General features: G+C 38.6%; 1 protein-coding gene across 1 annotated transcript; it reads right to left on the reverse strand.

The window, feature by feature from the left end:
* Nucleotides 1–246: 246 nt before the first annotated feature.
* Nucleotides 247–22,793, reverse strand: LOC122290725 (serine/threonine-protein phosphatase BSL3-like). The gene is made up of 21 exons (XM_043098334.1): nt 21,890–22,793; nt 20,307–20,367; nt 19,840–19,918; nt 19,327–19,406; nt 19,148–19,242; nt 18,897–18,996; nt 17,435–17,504; nt 16,539–16,640; nt 16,355–16,436; nt 9,195–9,374; nt 7,508–7,781; nt 7,124–7,361; nt 6,843–7,013; nt 4,933–5,171; nt 2,943–3,027; nt 2,725–2,823; nt 2,443–2,642; nt 2,276–2,351; nt 1,278–1,413; nt 1,054–1,193; nt 247–960 (listed from the first exon to the last, which is right to left on the reverse strand). Exons 1-21 carry the CDS (start codon nt 22,320–22,322, stop codon nt 877–879), a joined length of 3,024 nt encoding a protein of 1,007 aa, XP_042954268.1. The 5' UTR covers nt 22,323–22,793; the 3' UTR covers nt 247–876.
* Nucleotides 22,794–23,024: the final 231 nt, after the last annotated feature.

The raw sequence follows: 23,024 nt of genomic DNA on the forward strand, positions 1-23,024 counted from the left end.
AGGGTGTCCCCTGCCTGATAAAAATAAAAGAAAAATGATATTTATAATTATACAAGGTAAAAGCGCCATACAATCTCTTCCAAAAAACTAATAAATACAACTCATGAAAAAAAATTAAGTTTTTAATAATTACGAAACTCCACGACTGATTACTCGAAACAAAAACCAAGACGTACTCATTTTGTACTTCTTTTGACAGGTTTGTTCATGCATGAGCGATCAATAACAACAAAGAAAAAGGCGAGATGATGAATTCGTAGATGCAATATTCTACGGCCAAAACTTTTGACATATTTTTGTGTCGGGCAAAAACGTTTCTTATCTTCACACGAAAGTTACATTGTATAAAGCAAAGGATGAAAAGTACACGAACCAACACCTCTATGATACATGGACGCCCCCACAAAGATTATATATCTCACCATCATATATAAAAGACCTCAGGTCCTCTGGAAAGAGAGAAATTAATAGGCCTAAAACAAGGAATTAAAAAAATTACATGTATTTAAATTGGAAAATACCCATCACTACCAACCCATTGGAAGAAACCCAATACTGACTCCTACCTTCCTGTGGCTCAATTTACAAAGGGTGTGCGGACCCAAATTTGTACTTTTAGCGCATCACCAAAATCTATCTGCCGCCCCTGTAACCCGGCTCTCCAAAACACTAAAGCTTTCATCTCAAGGCCGAACAATCGTGTGGTGAGAACCCAGAGTTCAGAAGCCAAGTCAACCCCCCCAAAACCCAAGTCAGAGAACCAAGATCACAAGTGCAACAAACCCTGTATACAGCCTCACGCTCCATACAAACCCTGTATCACCAGGTGATGGCATAGGCTTGGAATGAATACAGGGAAATAATTCCAACCAATGACTATATCCAAGCCAGAGAACCTCGATCATTTGGTGCTTGAGGACGGCCTCTAGTTGGGGTTGGAGGTCTGTTAGCATTCAACTCCTGATAAAAATTTAAAAAAAGTTAGGACGGATTAATACCAACAATCATCAAATCCCACTTTCAGGAACTATATGCACATATAAGAAGCATCACCTGCATCCATGTATCTTCTATGTGATGCTCTGGTGATGTTTCTGGTGATGAAATTGCTGGTGGCAACGGATGAATAAGTTTTGGAACCACCACTAGATCTCTACCCAAAACTAAGATTGCTCCTGCATTATTTGCAGTACCTGTAGAGGGCAAGGCCAAAATTCAAATGTGACATCATCCGAGTGTAAGCATAGCACAAGCAGTCACAAAAGCAAGGAACGTACCACAGTAGTTAGTGGCTGAGAAAAGTGTAATCAAATGTCCCTGGGCAAAGCGCTCAAAGCCATCCATAACACATTCATGTGCTCGTACAATCAACTGGAGATCATTGTTGTTGCAGAATTCCATTACACGATCAGGCTGAAACAGCAGAGCATTTAGATGAACATAACACACCAATACACTACTGAAAATACCAAATTATCAGTAAGATCTGAACTTGAGACCCATCCCAAACCCATCCTACCCATATATGACCCAGTTAAACTGGTACAAGACTGGCCGCCAGTGACTTTCCCAGGACTCTGCCAAGATGAACGGGGTTGGTCTTGAACTCTCACATCAAAGGCAAAACTCTTTTTTATACAACCAATACCCGTCTAATCAATGGACCAGATCACCAAATAAATTCTCAGAAAAGTTCTTCAAAAAATTTTAACTGTTTATAAATATATTCAAACGGAGGGAGGCAGATGATCAATTGAGGAATATAAAATTAAATTAATGAAAAAAATAACATCCACTCAGACAAAATAACCAAAGTCCTATCAGTAGCCAGTACCCAAACAATTCTTTACTTCTTTTACATTCAGTAGATTCTGCTAATGATATCAACATCCTATAACTAATATGATGATGGCATGAGTAATGCAAGAAGATACAAGCTCAGGGCATGCAAATCCCATACAAGCCCTTTGAATAAAAGAGGGTCCCACAAAAAAAAAGAAAAAAGGTGAGTTTTTTTCAGCTGGGTCCCATTTTGTTTTCCAAATGGCTTGCATCATTTCTCATGATGCGCCATCCTAAAAAAAATCAGCAGATCTGCCAACAGACATTTTTATCCGACCTAATATACTTGTCAGATGTAATTATAATGTTGGCAGATGTAATTTTGGAATACCACCTCTACCAGGATTAAAACTCTTAAAACATTTTTTTAATACATAGACTTGAAAAATATCTAACAACAACGAAGAGGGAGTTGTTAAAAGAGAACACTCACCCCAAAAGTAACTAGCCCTGGACCTCTGGCATTAGGTCGCAGCCCTTCCACACTGTCATTTTCTGTTGGGTCAGACCTACAATCATAATAAAATGTCACTTACATATCAAACAGACACATGGAATTACCACAAGCACCAAATTGAAACAGCATAGATATGCACTGACCACAATAAATCCATAAGGACAATTGAGCCTGCTTCCATTGTAATTGGACGCTGAAGATTCTCGATTTGTTCCACATGATTTATGGAACGACCAATACCACCATGCATACAGATGATTTTCTTTTCAATCAGAGCTGCCAGAGGAAGCCAATTGAACAATCGGTTTATCCGATGCCATACCCATATTCCATCTCTCTCCCCCTGTTCAGCAAGTTAAGAAGTTATTAGCAGCAACCGGTAGATACAAGAGCACACCAGCATTACTTGATGCATAAATACATACCATGCGCTCAATGCATTCAATCCGGAATCCAAAAAGGGCATTAATATCTGCAGCTTCATGATTCCCACGTATTAAATGTACATTGTGGGCATACTCTACCTGCAAAATTAATGCAAATTGCATAAATCTTGGCACGATCAAAAGGAACTGATAGTATGCATTAAAAAAACAATGATAATAATAACTTTAAACAGAAAAGACATCAAGCTCAGAACTACCTTCAAAGCAAGCAAGAGGCTAATGGTCTCCAGGCTGTGCTGTCCTCTGTCAACGTAATCTCCTAAGAAGAGATAATCGATATATCTAATAGTCCACGATTCAAAATCAGCATGATGGGAACAAAGTGTTTACTTACAAGCAAAGAGAAAAAGAATAAATAATAAGTATCCAAGTAAGCATATGCCAATAATATAAAAGAGTGAGCTCAATGACCATCATTAAATGGATAATTAAAAGTAAACCTAAAGACCAAAATGAATAGATGAAGAATGGGCCCAAAAAAATGAAGCTTGTTTCCACAAATATGTCCAAAGCCAATCAGGCTCCCACCAATGGCCCCCATGACAAGTACTAAGGTAAGCTTTTAATTTAATATGATATATCCAACCCATGAACTAAGGTAAGCTTTTAATTTAATATGATATATCCAACAAGGCTCCAACCTCTTCAAATCAGAACAATGATCATCTCATCTAAAGATTATTTTCGGCGAGTTTTGGTTTCCTTATTTATAAGAACTAAAGAGAAATGTTTAGTCTGCAAAGAAATATTACACAAGGAAGTTTACAAACTAACGTGGCATAATGTAACCCGTTAAATCTATTTTATGAAAAAAAAAATATTTACAATATGACGGATTTGGCCACGTCAGTTTATAAATTTATTTGTGTAAGATTTGTGTGTAAACCTAGCACTTCTCAACAAATAAAATAATAAAAGAATTACAGATTATCTTATTCTGGTTACCAATGATTCCACGATTCATTCAGATATCATAAGGAATTTCTAATGTAATTTATATATTCCATTAATGTTGCTTCTATATCAGCTATTTTACAAAGAATTGTGTTATCATGGAAAACTTATGGCAGATTTCTAGGTTAATCATTAACTTTTCATAATACTGAAGGTAAAATAAGAGACTTATTTCAGTACGGAGATCCAGGAATTCTAGTGCAACAAAATTTAAACTTAAACAAACAGTTGTCACCCATACATACACAGGGGGCATGGGATTACAGTGAAGCCGTAAACGATAATCTCACTTTCACTTCACAACTGTTCCACAAAGTACCCGAAAACATATACTAACTAAACGCCCACAGAAAACAAGTTTTTCAACCTCAACTTTAATCTAAACTCAGATGCCAAGGGGGACGACTTCACTGCTGAATGAGCATACAAGGGTTCCCTTCAGCTAGAGGGAGAGGGGTAGAGAGAGAGAGAGAGTAGACAAGGTCTGGAATACAAAATTTAAACTTCACGTAAATTGAAAATAAAACTAAATTTAAACTTACTACTAGTGAATTCATATTTAAAAAAGCAAAAAGAAAAAACCCTTCTGTATACATATATGAGCAATCATGCAGAATCTAGGGCAATAATAATCACAGTGCAGACTAAAAATGCCAAAGAGCAGACCAGGGAAGTAGACATAGGTAGAGATACAACAATAAGCATTTCAATCAAATTTCAGCTCTCAAGGTTTTAATCTACCACCCCAAAATACATATACTACGGCTCCTTAATTTAACAATATTACTGAACTACATATGCCATATGACAATCTGACAATACAAACAATCCAATTAGAGCAATAGAACCATTTACTGAGTAAGTTACCTCATCCAGCAATTTCATTGCCATAAGATTGCATCAACCAATTCCCCTCCCCACCCCCCAAAAAAAATAAAATAAAATAAAAGAACTTCAGTGCATCCGGTTGAGCCATGGATTGCCCACAATATATCCAGATCTGGACTACTCTTTATATTTTTTATTTAAAATTATATATGTACCAAATGATTTTGAACCCATGACTGTATCCTCCACCACACTCTTGAAGGGAGGAAATTCCATTTGAGGTTCAAAGCCTTAATCCTCCGCCCCACTCTTAAAGGAAGAGAAAATTCCATTTGAGCGGGTGCTCATTTGCCCACAGGATTTGTTATGCTAGGTAAAAAAGAAATAATTAATCAGATTACTTACGCAATATCACCAGCAGTTGAAGGTGCTCCATACTCATCGAAAAGGCGCATGAGATCCCCAAATTGCCCATGCAAATCACCAAATATTTTGATGGGAGCCTTAAGCTGTAAGACACTTGGTTCACTAGAAAATATGCGCTCTGCACTGTCACAGAGATCAGCTATTTCATTGCAATCTAAAAAAAATTGCCTGCGAACTGGAGGCTTCCAGCCACGAGGCTTTAGAAGATGTGCTATGACCTGATCAGGAGTAAAAAAAAAGAAACTATTTGAAAAAACCAATACAAAAATAGAAACAAAGAAAGCATAAATCTTCTTTCACAGGAAGGGTTGAGACACTGTACAGGGGCATTATTCATAGACACGAGATAAAGTGGTCAATGAAGTTGGGAGAATAAGTTGTAAAAGTTCAGCAAATTAGCAGTGTACAAGCATCTCAAAATTTGAAGATAGGTGTAATTGATAGATGCATGCACACCCAAGAGATAACAAAAAAATACGGGAGCAAAACAAAATAGTCTTAAAGGCATTTGAATGAATGTGATCATTAACATGCTTCTTCAAGTACAATAACAAAGTCATCATAGTCCAGATAACCCTTTTTTGTATAAGTCGTGCAATATTATTAAATAGGTAGAGGGATGCGATCCAGGTAGACACAGAGAATATGATTGTGGCAATTTCTCTGGTTGTTTGAAGACCAAAGGGCTGCTTGTCACTATCTCAGACAATTTACCAGGCTTGCCATGCCAGTCACTCCCAACATGGGTCTTTAGGAGAGATCCCACTGGATTTCTGACACCAATCCATGCCTAGAAAAAAACCACCACACATGAAAGTTCAACAGAAAACCCTTTCCAACCCAGACCATCTCATCCCAGAGGTATGATGACAGCCTCACAGGCTACCTCCTCGGTACTTTTGCCAACACCAAGAACCTACCATGGCAATTGGAACAACTCTGGGCTATGGAGGTTGTGTTTACAACCCTAGAGGACTTCGCAATCAATGCCCCTGACTGGACCAAAGCTTCCACTACCCCCACCAGCCAGTCCACACTAACTCTACCCCAGCCCAGACCCTGCCACTTCTCTCTACTGTGTGCAGCCGATTCCCCATTGACTGCTGAAAACTTCAACATCTTTGCATCAACAGCGTAAGCTCAAAAGCCCAATCTAATGGACCAATCTAATTTTGTAAAGATACATTAGAAGAATCCACCTCAAAAATGAACTATTTTACAGAAAATATGGCTTATCAAGAGAGAGAGAGAGAGAGAGAGTTCTTGTGAAATAGGCAGAGCAGATGTCCAGAGAAACGTCAAACACTTAAGTGGGTCTAGAAGCCAAGGATCAAGATTGCAAAATATTGAATTAGTAATTAGGAAGTTTTCAAAAAATTAATTAGGAAGTTTATTTTTTATATGTAAAGTAATTAGAAAGCTTCTTCTTTGTTCGACACATCATCAGTATGTGTATTGATCTAGAAAGCCATATTATAGTAGCCAGTCAAGCCAAGCAAGCACAAATTGAAACATCTTAATTTAAAGTTCCGATGACATCAACCCAACAAGGATCTGTCCCAACAACAAATATTTGTATACAAACAGAATTTCTTTTCCTGAACCAAACACCTACTTCAACATGTCAAAACTTTTAGTGCCTGTGATTTAAACAAAAGAATTGACATCCGGGTCCTATTTTTAGTGATATCAACCATTTAAGAACAAGGTATTAGAGTAAGCATACAGAAAGAAAGAAATTTTCTGGAATTAATCTGCCCATTAAAATCAACAAAAAATTCTGGAACTAATTGTGGTAGGCTGCACATATCCTTTATCATTATTTCATGATTCTATATCATTTGAATATGCATCTTATGCAGTGTCTGTTTAATTAAGATCCACTATACCTTTTTTGGCACACTATTGATGGACATTTGTCGATCTAATAGTTTTCTAGCAGCAGTTGCACTCTCTGGGGTCCCATAACTGACCCGCCTGCCTTCATTTTCAAATTGGTCAATTGAAAGCTGTCTGACCATGCCACCTAAAGCTCCACCAGTCTCAGCAGCTATGACAACCTGAAAATATATGTAGTAAACCATCAGATAATGGCACCAGTTTTTACACATTCTCATGGAAATTTTGGCTTGAGATGATATTCAAAAGATGATCAAAAGCTAATACTGACAGCTCTGTGATGCAGCCGAACACCAGCCGGAACAATATTATTCAACCCAACAGAATCAGGCTTAATTAAAGTAGATATCTGTTTCCCACTGGGGGTAGCCTCCGCCCCACGATCCCTGTCAGGCAGTTCAACTTCTCCATTAACTTGCCGGGCCTTGGCAGCAGCCAATGTCGCACTGATAGCCTCTGCTTCGGCTGCTGATGCTTCAACCAAATACTCAACACCTTTGCTCATTCTCCTGCATAAAAGTGCACATCCATATACTCTTCAAATGAATAAGGCAGCTCAGGAAAAATGATGATAATAATGATGGTAAAAACAGTAACGCAAAGAATACAAATTGATAATTATGTCAATGCATATATAAATGCTATACTAGCTAACCGTGATCCCTGAAGCATGGCATTTTCTGTGCTTATATCAGTATATATGTCACCATTCATAGGGGGAGCAACTGGATTTCCCAGCACAACTGCACCATCAGGAGTTACTTCTGGCATTGTTTGCCTCGACCTTTCATCAACAAATCCATACCTTCCAGATAACCGCCCTGCTTGAATATTAGATGCAGCAGCTGCAGCCGCAGCATGTGAAGCGGCACTTGTTGTTTCAGCAGCTGCCAGATCTTCAGCAACAAGTAGGTCATCGAGCAAGACCCCTATAGCATAAACACAACAATTTACTAAGCTAAAATGTTATCAGCTCAACCACACTTAATCACAATGAACTACAATATCCAAAATATAAAGGCTTTGAAACACCACCACCCAGAAAAGCTTATGAATCATACATGGAAGACCAAAATCTAACAATCTTTAATTTGTTTTAATACTGCTGGATAATAGTGCAAGATACTATGTTTGCAGCACAGAAATAGATAAAGCCTAAAAGAATTCTTTTTATTATTGTCACCGGGTGTTTGAGAACAAAGTCCCACCTAATTCTGGGAACGCATGGGCCCTCAGCAAGGAGTTTCCTACAAGTGCACCTCGGGTACCTGAAGGGGAAATTTCCCCAGTCCAATGGCATCTCGAAATTGTTTGCACCCAAGAGGATTCAAATCTTAGACCAGGAGAGAGCATACCACCAAGACCAAGGCCCTTACCACTTGAACCAGCCCCTAGTGGTTAGATAAAGCCTAAAAGATTAATGGAATAGTCTCCGATATACAAGTTTTCTGTCGAAGTAGTCTGCATTCTCAGATTCTCATTCCTAGTGTATAGAGACTACAAGCCTAACTCAATTTAATGCTCCTAGTCATTTAACTCCGTTGATAAAAATACCTATAAGAATTTTTTTTTAATAAGTACCTATAAGAAATTTTAGGGTCTCATTTTCCTAATAAATTTGACCAGCTGGCTGCATCATGCAAGATGGCCCAAGTTTGCTGCCCACATTCATGCCAAAAGAAGAGAGAAATTGTGATTGATGCACATCTGGTTAGGATGATATCACAATTAATCAAGAATAAAAACACCATTTAGATCCACATCTTGTCTTGTGATTGATGCATGTATATTACCCTCAAATATCTACACCACAATTTTAAATCTCATTAACTTACAATATTCCAATCCTTTCCTGGTTTCCTTTGCCCCCCAAAATCGCAGATTGCAAGTTTTTGTTCTATCCAAATTCCAATTCTAATTATTCATCAATTCAGTACCTATTGTACCATGATATAGCCCACTCAAGGCCTTAACTTCGATATCTTTAACTGCAAATGAGCAAAAGCCATGACGGTAGAAAAAATTTAATTAAGCTAACTACTCTGTTTAAAAGCTTCAACATTCATCTTTCACATGTCCATATTAAAATCCAAACTGACACCACTTTATCAAAGGCACTCAAATTGAACTCCAGAAACCAGAAAAAATTAATTTCCTTCATATAAGTTATAAAAGCAAGTCCTTAACTGCATTACATAGCTACCTTACAATCCCTCACAACAAAGACTTCCCAAAACACAGGTGTAAAATTGTTTTCTTGAAGCACAATTCATGTCTACAATAGGAGAATTGGAAAAATATGCACAAAGATGAATTGCTAAATAATTATATTCATCTCTTACCACCACGTAGACCACCATAAATAAATATTAAGTCACCAACTGCGGCTGCTGCATGCCTGCAACGCCTTGTCAATTCAACAGCAGCATCTCCACCAGCTGCATCAGCACTATATCTGCCAGTCCTAGGAGTAGTAACAACAGATTTCGTATCACACCAGACTCCCGCAGCAGTATCTAACACTATAGACAGGAAAAAAAAAAAAAAAAATGAAAAATGTGAGATATCTTTTAGTGGATCATCTTTGGGAAAAAAAAAAAAATAGATAAAGCTTCTTTCAGCACAACAGTAATAACTTTGTGGGTGACAAGTGCAAAAACAACAAAAAGTACTTCTAACTAATAATCAAACGAAAGTTATAATAAGAATCCTATAGTCGAACATAGAGAGAATTCTTCATATTATTCATTGATGTTCAATACTATATACATACTACATACAAATGACAATTATACCCTCATAAGTTACACTAATTACAACCATATCCTCTAACACTCTCCCTCAAGCGGGGGCATATATATTATATAAACCTAGCTTGGAACAAATAAGCTTTAACTGACTATAACATAGTGGTTTGGTAAACATATATGCAAGTTGATCAGCAGACTTCACAAAGGGTGTAGAAATGTCACCACTTAGAATCTTATCCCGAATGAAGTGATAATCAATCTCAATGTGTTTAGTCCTCTCATGGAACACAGGATTAGACGCAATACGCACTGCAGCTTGATTATCACAAAAGAATTGAAGAGGGACAGGAGCTGGAAATCCAATCACTTGAAGAAAGTGATGCAACCATGTCAACTCACTTATAGTGCGAGCCATTGTTCTATATTGAGCTTCTGCACTGAACCGAGCTACCACTGTTTGCTTCTACTCTTCAGTGATGCAACCATGTCAACTCACTTATAGTGCGAGCCATTGTTCTATATTGAGCTTCTGCAATGAACCGAGCCACCACTGTTTGCTTCTACTCTTCCATGTAACCAAGTTACCTCCCACAAAGGTACAATATCCAGTAGTAGATCTTCTATGTGAATGAGATCTTGCCCAATCAACATCTGAAAAAGCTTCAATTCCAAGATGTCCATTTGGTCTATACAACAATCCAAGGCCAAGAGCTCGCTTAAGATAACGAAGAATATGGATTACAGCATCCCAATGTGATACCCTGGGCATTTGTAATTGACTCACTACACTCACTGCATAAGAGATATCAGGTCTAGTGAGAGATAATTCAAGTTCTCAACAAGTCTTTGATACCAACAACTCCCTTTCCTCTTTCAAGAGTTTATAATTTGGGTCCATAGGAGAGTCAAACCAACATACTAGTTTCTTCTAGAAGATCAAGTACATATTTTCTCTGAGATAGGTTAATACCTTTTTAAGATCTACCGACTTCAAATTTTTTTTTTTTTATAAATATAATATATTAATCAAAGAATAGGCAAAGCCTAATACAGTGTACAGTTGCCCTAGCTAAGTCGGAGCAATAGATATAAAAAAATCATGAAAATATACACCATTAAAGTCAACTGCAATGGCCCAAGTACAAAAAGTTCTAGTAAAGTAAGCTTTCAATTCCTCCATCGATCTCTCTATCTTCGAACGTCCAATTATTACCCTCTTGCCACAAACACCACATGAAGCATACAGGGATCATCCTCCACATCACTTAATCTGTTGAATACCTCTCAACTCTATCCAATTGACCAAAACTGCTACCACAGTCTCAGGCATAACCCAAGACAAGTGAACTCTACCAAGAACTTCATTCCACAACCCTCTCACTATCTCGCAGTGTAGTAAGAAATGGTCCACAGATTCGCCCCCTTCCTACACATACAACGCCAATCTACTGTAATCACCCTAAGTTTTCCTCAAATTATCAATTGTGAGAATTTTACCCAGGGAGGCCATCCACACACAAAAAGCCACTTTTGGTCAATCTCCCCTATCTGAATAGTAAGATGGGCTCGATGCACCCCTCCTTTGTGTCCATTGGGAAAATCACCCCCCCAACTCCAGGTCTCAATTCACGTTGTTCTCTTGTCGTCACAAGCACCTCCCTGTATGATCACTAGTCATGATTGCGTGCTACCATCTTTGACCGTCGCTGGTGACCTCCATAAGGCCCTTCTGTTTTTCTGCCCTCCTGAGAGAGCTCCCCCATCGCCTCCCTTAATCTTCCCCATCCCCTACCCCCCTCATCTTCTGGTATTAAAATGAAATTTCTTCTGCCTCCTTCCCCATATTCAGCCACCTCCATGTAACTGCCCCTCCTGTTTGAACACCTCTGAGCAATGAAATAGCAGTATCCATCCCTCGTTGACGTGTAAAATTCCTTCCTATCTCCTTTCAAACAATCGTCCAAAGCTCTCCCTAGCCATCAGGCAGTGTGGTGTCCTAGCAATAGCTCATTTTTAAACTTCCAACCTCCCTCAATAATCCGTAACAAGTTACCTTCCTTTACAAGCGTAAAGAGTTTTGTTTCGATCACAATCTCCTTAGAATAAACAATCTTAACACCAACAAAGTGCTAACTATAACGTTCCACCATCATCAAACGAAAGAGAAATCGCACTTGTACGGATGAAAATCGCACTTGTACGAAGAGGGAAAAAAAAATATAAGGATTTCACTCTCTTACAATGCTATTGATATTCAAGAAAGATTTATCAGTGGCAAAATCTTAACAGTTCCATCCAATCACAAACTACACAAAAGTTTCTATATCCACAGATTTTTCAGTATTTGCAATGTCCCCTCATATACCATGTGATTACAATGTCTCCCTTCACACTCAAAATGAAAAAAACAAATCCCAAAATAAATAAATAAAAGTCACACCTAGCTTCATCTTTGCGTCAAAATTGAAAGCTCTCAAAAAAGATTTGCAAGTATGGAATGTAGAATCTTTTGGCAATGTAGGAGAAATGAAAAAAGCAAAGTTGTTAGAAATACAGGAGATTGAGAGACTGCAAGTGGTACAACACCTCACTCAGGCGGAACAAGAGCGGAAGGTTGAGTTGGTTGCAGAAGTTGAAAGGTTGATTCTATTAGAAGAGATGTCTTGGCGTCAGAAATCAAGGGCTCTATGGTTGAGGGAAGGGGATCGGAGCACGGGTTTCTTTCATAGAATTGCGAACTCACATAGGAGAAATAATAATATTGAGATGTTGAAGGTGGATGGAGAGGAATGCAGAGATGAACAGGTAATCCACAATCATGTTGTGGAATTCTATGAGAACCTTCTAAAGGAGCAGGTAGACTGGCGGCCTCCACTGAATGGGCTGGATTTTAACACCATAGGTGTGAGTGATGCATCTCGCCTAGAAAGGGACTTCGAAGAAAGTGAGATTTATGAAGTTGTGAGGAAAATGGCAAAGGACAAGGCACCAGGACCGGATGGCTTTTCTATGGGTTTCTTTCAGGGTTGTTGGGAAGTGATTAAGGAAGACCTATTGAAGGTTTTTAAGGAGCTTTTCAGCAAAGGAAGGTTTGAAAAAAGCCTTAACACAACGTTTCTTGCTTTGATACCTAAGAAGGTGGGAGCGGCGGAGATTAAGGATTTCAGGCCTATTAGTTTAGTGAGTGGGGTGTATAAGATAATTTCCAAGGTTCTTGCGAATAGACTGAGCGAGGTGATGGGGAAGATTGTCTGTCAACCCCAAAATGCATTTGTAAAAGGAAGACAGATACTGGATGCGGTGTTAATTGCTAATGAATGTCTTGATAGCCGAATGAAAGCCCGGAAAACAGGATTGATGTGCAAGCTTGATATGGAAAAGGCATATGATCATGTCAATTGGGATTTCCTTCTTCATTTACTTAGAAGATGTGGTTTTGGAGAGCGGTGGAGGACATGAATCCATTGGTGTATTTCCTCGGCAAAATTCTCTGTTTTGTTGAATGGAGTATCAGTGGGTTTCTTTCAGAGCTCCCGTGGATTGAGACAAGGGGACCCTTTATCCCCCTTGTTATTTGTTATTGTCATGGAGGCACTAAGCAAGATGCTATCGGCTTTGGTTGTGAATGGTGTTTTAACAGGCTTCCCGATCGGAATCCCGAGTAGGGGCATCATTAATATTTCCCACTTATTATTTGCAGATGATACACTGATTATGTGCGAAGCAGACCAAAGGCAGGTTCAAGCGTTGAAGGCTTTACTGTTCTGCTTTGAGGCGGTCTCTGGGTTGAAGGTAAATCTGGATAAATCAGAGCTGGTGCCAATTGGGAGTGTTCCTAATATCCGCCTCTTGGCAAGAACGTTGGGTTGCAAGATAGCATCTTTCCCTTTGACTTATTTGGGACTTCCGCTGGGAAGTGCTTCGAGGGCTTCTTCGATATGGGATATAGTGATTGAGAAAATAGAGAGGCGATTGGCGGGGTGGAAAAGATTGTACTTGTCCAAAGGCGGTAGAATCACTTTGATAAAAAGTACTTTATCTAACTTACCCACTTATTTCTTATCTCTTTTTCCGGTACCAGCAAGTGTGGCAACCCGTATTGAGAAGATCCAACGTGACTTTCTGTGGGGGGGTTTGGGGGATGAATTCAAGTTCCATTTGGTTAAATGGAAACAGGTGTGCCGCTCTATCCCGGGGGGAGGATTGGGAGTTAGGACCCTAAGGGTGTTTAATCGGGCGTTATTAGGCAAATGGTTATGGAGATTTGCCACCGAACCAGACTCTCTTTGGAAATTGGTCATTGAAAAGAAATATGGAGGCTTATGGGGAGATTGGTGCACTAGGGAAGTTAATGGGGCTCATGGAGTTGGATTGTGGAAGCACATTCGAAGAGGTTGGGAGGTGTTTAATCGTTTTGTTAGGATCCAGGTGGGTACAGGAACCAGGATTAAATTCTGGAGCGATGTGTGGTGCGATAGCAGAGCTTTAAAAGATTTGTATCCCTCTTTATTTCAATTGGCAAGTGTAAAGGATTTATCAGTGGCGGATGCTATGGAGGTGTCGGGGGGGCGAAGTACTTGGAATATTAATTTTGGTAGAGCAGTTCAGGATTGGGAGGTAAACAGCATTGCAGATTTTTACAGTTTTATTTATTCCATAAGAGTAAACAGCCAGCAAGAAGATGTCATGTGGTGGATTCCAGCCAGAAAAGGTATCTTTTCGGTGAAGTCTTTCTATAAGGCTCTCACCCCAGAGTCCAACTCTCTCTTCCCTTGGAGAAAGATCTGGAACCACAAGGCACCTCCAAAAGCCTCTTTCTTTGTCTGGACAGCCTCCCTGGGAAAGATCCTTACCACGGATAATCTAAGGAAAAGAAGGATCATTATCGCAGACTGGTGTTGTATGTGTAAAGAAGGGGGAGAGTCGGTAAATCATCTTCTGTTACATTGTGATGTAGCGAGGACTCTATGGAACGACGTGTTTGCTCGATTGGCACTGGCTTGGGTGATGCCGAAAACTGTGGAGGCAGCGTTGGCCAGCTGGCCTAGCATAAGAGGTAGTCAACCGATTAAAGCAATGTGGAAGATGATACCTATTTGCATCTTATGGAGTTTGTGGGGGGAGCGTAACGAGCGGACTTTCGAAGACAAGGAAAGATCTATAGAGGAGCTTAAGTTCTTGTTTTTTAGAACTCTTTGTAGTTGGGCCATTGCTGTAGATTTTAATGGCATGGCCCTTCGGGATTTCCTAGCCTCTAATGTGCTCACTTAGGTGGGACATTAGAGTTGTAATACAGGCTTTTGCCATTCTTTGATCAATAAAATTTATTTATTTATCAAAAAAATAAATAAAAGTCATTCATCCTGTCTTTTCCTTATATTTTTGGTTTTGTAGCTTCTCACCATCTTAGTGTTTATAAAAAGGGTACTTTCACTGGGTTTTTACCATGCTATTTTTCAGATGAGCTCAAAAGATTCTTCTATAATACTTACCTATCAAAAAAATAGATTCTTCTACAATACTTAATTTCTGGAGTACTGTAATGACTTCAATGGGATTAGTTTTCATCATTTTCTGGTATCATTTCTAGTTCCTAAGGCCCCGTTTGAATGTTGAGATGAGAAATCTCACATCATTTCATCTCATTTCATATCATCTCAACATCTGAACATCCCTCAAACACAACCACTTTTCAATTTCAAAACTTCAACGTTTTCATCTAATCATTACCTAATCATTACAACTATCCCAAACTTCCAAACAAAACACAAAAAACAACTCAACTTTTTCAAATCTCAAAACAAAAATTATATTCTAACAATATTTCAACTTTATAATATTCTTATTTCTTATTCAAAGTTCTCTCCTTTCTCAAAATCCCATAAAATATCTTAATTCAAGCCATTTCACTACTATTGACAAACTATTTTACTACCATTCACAAATCATTTCACTACTATTCATAGGTTTTTCATCTCATCTCAACATCCAAACGAGGCCTAAATCATAGATAGTTGTTGTTGTCTTGGCATACCTCTTGTGTACATGGGTTGCACCTACTCTCTTCTATAAATAAAATTTCATTTTACCTGTCAAAAATAAATCAGGGTATTTTTCTCTCTATTAAAACACATTAATCTCTTAATATTAGAGCTCTCATCATGTTTTATAAATAAAAGTGCGAATTTGAGAAGTATAAAGAGAAGGAGGGGAAAGGAAATAAATAATTATAAAAAAATAAAAAATAAAAAACAGATTAATAGTGCAACCCAAATATCAAGTACTGTAGCACACGAATGTTGGATTTATTTTCCATAATCCAATGGAGACCCTATTTGACATGTTGGTCAGTTTGCATATAAATGCAAAAATGTATTGTTTTTTTTTTCTTTTTTGGATCGGTTATAAATGCAAAAATGTATTGTGAGTGCTGTAAGGCCCTACTTTTCACTTTCAGCTTCACAGTACAAGGTTTAAATTTAGAATTGTTCATCACATCCCAGGTCAAGTCAGAACCATTGACAAAGGCATAAAATCGTTTGGTTTGGAGCAAGATCACATGCACTGAGCTTAATTTGAGCTTTATCTGGGCACAGCTCGGTCAAGTGAGTCCAAACTTAGTTTGAGCTGGACCCGAGTCAAGTACATGTATACCTGGCACTCCAAGCAATGGATATAGCCTACATATTATAAGCCACTGTCTCATCATGCCCTAGATCAAAGCTTCAATGTCTGTAAAACCAAACACGTACCTGCAACACTTGATGAGTCTTCTACCATGCGTCCCCCACCAAGTGCCCCTCCAGACACGTGAAGCCGTGCATTAACAAAGACCTAGTAACATACATGAATGTGATCCATCTTCTTATGACAAATAAAATAAAGAAGTTCACAGAGTCAACTTAAAAAAATATAATAAAAGAAACCAAAACCCACTGCCGCATGCTGATATCTCGGAGATGGTGAGACACCAGGAGCAATTGCCCACTCCCATCGACCGTCCCTATGTTTAGCAAGTCCATATGCACTTGCTAGAGGCTGCAAGATATACACGAGGAAGAAACACAAACCAGGTTAACCGCTAAAACCTCAAATATAAAGAAATAGAAGAAAATATTAATAAATAAGAAACAGGAATTTGCACAACTAGCTCCAGCAAACTTGCTTTTCTTATTTTTCTTTTTTATATTTTTTGGAGGGGGAGGTGTGGGGTGACTCAACACAAGTCTGAAAAGAATGTCAATGACATATCATTTGGTCATATAAGAGCAGCCACCACCACCAGCAACCCCCCCCCCCCCCCCGCGGGCGGGGCGCAAACAAGGGAGAAAGGAGAAAAATAAAAGTTTTCGTTATCATATTCCTAAATTCATACACAAGTACCATAGAACACTAGGTTTGAATTCTTTCAAAGCATTTCTTTATTTTTTTTTTATCAGTAAAAAAAGCATTTCTTTAATTAATGTTAGCAGGTGGGATCTCATTATTGATCTCTCTAGAATTTCACTCATCATTACACCTGCAGTATCATGTATTTCTGGACAGATTCAAACTTAATGAACTATCTCTGCCTATGAGCATAGAGCCTATCTAATTTCAATTTTGTTACAATAAAATTACCCACATATAGGAAGATAAGATTTTGGGGCAGCATAAAACAAAATTCAAAAGAATCTCACACACAGGAATTATAATATACAAAAAGGCTGCCAATACTGACTTACATTTACATCTATACTTCATAAAATGACAAGGCAAACCAAGTGCTACAAGGTGTTACAAGCTGAAATTAAAGATTTAAGGAAGCTGGATTTTTTTTTTTTTTTACTCACCACACTGTTTGCATCCCTGCCTCCACAAAGCAGAAGAAGACCATCAGAGCGTGCACTTGCAGTTGCATACCTAACAGAAAATATAACATAATTGAGGGCCCAACTCAAATGATATAGAACACAAGCAAGCTTTTTGTTGGTCGTGACATCATTTTTACATGAGCAAAAAGTTTTCTTTTACCAAATGATCAATGAAAAAAATAAAAACAATTATCAGACAAGCATCCACAATACATGCATAAGACACAGGTATGCGTAATGCAGTCAATATCAACTATCATCTGAAAGCATCCATTAACAAACAATAATAACGAATAATATGCCGTCACGGAACTAATAGCAATTTTCAAACACTATCCGATTGTATCCTTCCAAGGAGCCTAAAAACTGTAGAACTAGAAAGACCCCACATTACATGGCCCTTGATTTTCTATGTCCAACAATCTGATAGTAAACTAATGTAAGGTATCTAGAAAGAGAATCTTATGTCAAAAGGGCCAACGACGATGGAGGAGTAGGAGCTAGCTTTACTTTCATTGAAGTAAATGCAGACTTGAATGAGTAAGAGATGGACAATGAGACAAATAATTATAAAGATAAAATTACTTCTACTTATATTAGGATTATCTTATGATTTTGGCTATTTCTATCTCTTGGGGAAAGAATGAGCATTCTCCCAAATCACAAGAATAGCTAATCTCTTTGGTATAAGTTATTCTCTTACATATGAGCAACCCAACAACCATATTGCTCCGCAAGAATAACAATTTTCTTCTAGGTTCTATTATGTGTACCAAAATGTATCCTTAGTATAATAACACCACAAAGAATCCATATATCTTGCTAGTAACTTTGCAAGTAACAGAAAATTTTATTATTAAAAAAGCAAAAGGCATTGTCCAAGTACACAGGACATAAACAAGAGGAACAAATAATTAGAAAAGCACAAGAGCTATTACAAGTAGGGTGAATATACAATGTCTAGCTCTCTAGATTCTAGCCTTGATAAAAGTGTAGGAACATCAACCATCACTAACTTATACTAAAACTACAGCTAGTAATGTGAACATACTATGTCCAGTAAAGGATAAACTATGCCCATCAAAAAGCTTGAAAAATACATGCGTCCGATCACCAACAAGCTTTCATATCTCTAGTTAATTGATCGCCACAAAATAACTGCATTTAGTAATGTACCCAAGGGTTAAGAAGTTCTACCACACTGTCCATATTAAGGTAGGTCAGCTAACAAGTTTTCATGAATGTTTTTGTTCATGCGAGCTTTTAACACTAAAGTTCAAACTAACTTACAACAAAGTAGAGATACATAAAAAGATTTAGCAACAAGATTCCAAACTCATCCTAAAGAATTACACATCCTAGAATAAACCAAATAAATGCTGATTTTGTACTATTTTTAAATCTTTGCATCCATGAGATATAAACAAAGACAGAGATTTACATGCATGGAGGTGGGCCCTCCCCTTCCGGTTCCAACTTACGCCATTCGTAAGGTTTGGCAGCTGTGTCCAAGGCCCATACATCAGCCAATGGTCGCTTCCCTGAAAACCAGGCAATAATATGTTCGACATTCGCTTATAATTCCACAAAAGAGATAATTCCATTTTTTTCCTTTCAGTATAAGCAATGCACACAAGATGAAGTTAATTTTTCTCCCAAAAAAGAAAAAGGCTCAATCGTGAAGTAACTTACCATCATTCCCACCAATTGCCATAAGATATCTTTGCCCCACCAAAGCCATCACATGTCCATAACGTGGCCCAGGTCCAGGGCCTTGAACAACAACTCTACAGAATGTCCGCATTTCTAAATGAATAAACTGTAGAATATATCTAAAAAAATTCTGCAAGCACATCCTTCATGAATCTAACCTATGCCATCGTGGTCGTTGCTGTGTGAGGTCAAGAACATGAAGATCCTCAGCAGACAAGCCAGCTGGACCAATTCCACCCTGTTTTCATATATAAAAGACTCCAGTAAGAACTGAAATAAATCTCAAATAAAAATCTAAATGAACAATAACTTTTTTGATATATTAGTCAATCCCTTTGGGAGTCTCTTTAGCAGTGTGAAAGATGGATCCTATCTGTTTAGCATGTTGTATTTAAAAGGAAACGAATAATAGAAATGTTGGGGACTGCAAGCGGACAATCGATGAGCTGAAAATTTCCTTCTTCAATACTGTATTGCTTGGGGCAGTCGCTATAAATTTTAATCGACTGAGTTTTCATGATGTCCTTAAATCTTTTCTATTTTTATTTAGGCATTTCTCTAGCACATATCTTGTATACTCGGGCTTTGCCTTTTGCACTTTTCAATACAATTTGTTATCATTTACAAGAAAAAGGGAAAACAATAGAAAGGATGATATCCTATCTACCAACCTGAATAACAACCATAGTTCCAACAGCAGTGGCCACATGGGCAGCCCTTGGCGTGGGCGGTTCTCCAAAGGGAGTGATCCTACAAAATAAGAATGTTATAAACCCAAATGATATCTGAAATTGGGGTAAAAATGAATCACTTAACTGCAACCAAGAACACACTATTTAAGAATGGCCATGGACTAGGGGTTGGCTCAAGTGGTAAAGGAGTTGGGCATAAGGGTATGCTCCCCCCAAGGTCTAAGGTTCAAATCCCCCTGGGTGCAAACAATCTCTAGAGGCCATCGGACTGGGGGATTTTTCCCTTGAGTTACCAAAGGTGCACTTCCAGGAAACTCCTTGTTGAGGGCCTGTGCACCCCCGGAATTAGTCGGAACGCTGTTCCCAGACATCCGGTGCCAATCAAAAGAAATAAAAAAGAATGGCCATGGACAGATTAGATGAGGAACCACTGTTCCTAGGCTTACCTAGACCATTTATTTGTCAATACATCGTAACAGTGCACATCAGCGGTAGCACCCGCTAGTCCTGCAATATGATTAAATCATAATAGTCATGAAACATTAAAGAATAGAACATTATCATTGAAAAAAACCAAATAGACATCCCTCTTTTACAATAATCTTAGAAAGATAAAGGAATCACATATTCTTCATCTTCATTCGTATCTTGCATACGTTAGTAGAAAAGATGTCAATGAAATCCAATTGCATCTAACATGCAAATCATATAGTTTACAACTCAACATAGCCATGCCCGTCATTCAAGTTGCTCATATTGGCTCTTTACACCATCATCAAATCAGATTCTTAGGAGCACATGAAAATAACACTAGGAATGTTTTTTTTTTTTTTTTTTTTGATAAGTAAATAACACTAGGAATGTTCACACCATAAATAAGGAAAGACAACCTAGAATTATGAATTATCAAGTCAATTCCAATTTCTGATAAAACTATAGTCTAGGAACAACTCAAATAAAAATTAGGAATTTTCACTCTCTAAATATGTGGTCTAATTAAGGAATTCAAATACACTTTAAATCAGATTATAATTATAAGCTTAAATAACAATAGGAGAATCAGTTTCTGAGCACCATAAATGAACAGGAATTGAATCAGTTGAACTACTTGCACTGAATACGACTGGAAACCAAAACAACAACAATAACAAAGTTAAATTTTTTTTTATAAAGTTAAAATTTAGTCAACAGGATCCATCAAGGACCCAACAATGCTTGCTTCAAATTTACTGAGACGCCAAAACCATTATATAATTCCTGAGTGCTATTACACCATAAATGATAACAAAACAAGCTAACAACTGAACTTGAAGTGGCGCTTCAACCCCACAATGCCTAGTATGCCTCTGGCATTACTCGAGTGTTTTCTTTTCTTTTTTTCTTTTTTTTTTTTTTATCAGCGCCAGGTGTCCAAGAACAAAGTCCCAACTAATCCCATTTTTTTTTCTCTTTCATTTTTTATGATAAAATGACATTTATCACTTGCGGGGAAGGAGATGCATACAGTTAGAAAACCACTTGAGTTGAGAATTACAATTTAAGGCTTCCAGTAACATGGACGATATCAAAACGAACATATGAACACAGGATGAAGTCATTGGAATTAAACAAAACTAGGGGTCACTTACCCCTTGGACAATTAAAGTTTATAAACGGCAACAAACCCTATTCTAATTTCATGATAATCAATAAGATAAAATGATAAGGGGTCTCGCACTCGTAACATGTTAAACTAGGGTTCTTCTCAAAAAACATGTTAAACTAGGGTTTCCGCAACATAAACATCTCAACCAGAACCAATCTGTGAAGCTTCACAAACTTCAGGTTCAAATACCAGACCCTTACCAATTTAATTAGCAGGAGCTTAAGATTAGGGTTTCAGAATTTATATCAGAATCTGCAAATGAATACTCTCCACCCCCCCCCCCCCCCCCCCAACAAAAAAAAAAAAGCCTCTACCACCCAAAAAGCAATACAGTAGAATAGCGACAAAAATAATTGAGTTCATCCATCCAATTAGGAAACATACGGATGCCAGCGCTCCCGGCAGACGAAGGAGTCCCCGAAGCAGCGGAATTCCCCTCGAGCGCGGTGGCACCTCCAAACAAAATCAACCTAGGACCAATATACCCAGGCGTGCCCTCCTCCCCAACTGCCGCAACCGCCGTGAGAGTGTGACCACACCTTGGGCCCGGCCCGTCCTCCTTCTTCTCTATAATCGCATTCACCACCGAGTACGTCGGGGCATGCCTCGGCCCCACCACCGGGCTCTGCTGCCCCTGCGGTGCCGGTTGCTGCGGCTGCGGTTGCTGTTGCGGAGGTGGTTGAGGCGGAGACTGAGCCGGCGACGACTCACCTAGCTGCTCTCTCTCCATTGCAGCAGGGGACGACGCCGTGTTGTGGTTCTGCACCGCCGGATCGTGATCGGTCTCGGGCACCATCGACGACGAATCCAAATCCATTGCTTCAATGCCTCGATTCGTGCCCTATATTCGAGATCGGAGCTAGAATTCCCGCAAATTCTCATTTCGAATCACCATTTTCGAACCACCAGTGAAATCAAGGGCCCCCACCTCCAAGGATCCTCCGCAACTAAGAGAATTCACAGAAACGAAACCCTAGTTCAGATCCTCAACTCTTAAATTCGACAAAGCCGCGCAAAATTTCCCGAGAAAAATCCAAGCATAGAGAAAATTACGGAGGCTCTCTCCCTCCCTCTCTTTCTCTCTCTCTCTTTATATATATATAATTATATGAAGAACCTCGAGGAAATGGAAACGGGACGGAGAAATTCTCAAATACACAACAAATACTTCAAAGTGAGAAAATAGTAATCCCTATCTCTCTCTGTATAAAATCCCTCAGTTTCTCACTTTCTCTCCGTACCAATCACTCGCTTTCTCTCTCTCTCAACAAAAAAAAGTATAAATATAGGGAATGGTTACGTCTTTTTTTTTTTTTTTTTTTTGTAATTTTTTAGTGAGTCCCTCTTCCTGGTTCTGATGCTGTATTCAAACGACCGCAGTGCAAAGGCCAGTACGGATGGGGGAGCAATGCGCCGCTGGGCGCTGAAGTATGGGTGTCGCGGTACTAAACGGCGAGAGGAAATTGAATAACTGTCCAATTTATTTGGGTGAATAAATGAATTATCTCGTTTGGCTAAA

The sequence above is a fragment of the Carya illinoinensis genome, chromosome 13 (assembly GCF_018687715.1).
Source record: "Carya illinoinensis cultivar Pawnee chromosome 13, C.illinoinensisPawnee_v1, whole genome shotgun sequence".
NCBI classification, from domain to species: domain Eukaryota; kingdom Viridiplantae; phylum Streptophyta; class Magnoliopsida; order Fagales; family Juglandaceae; genus Carya; species Carya illinoinensis.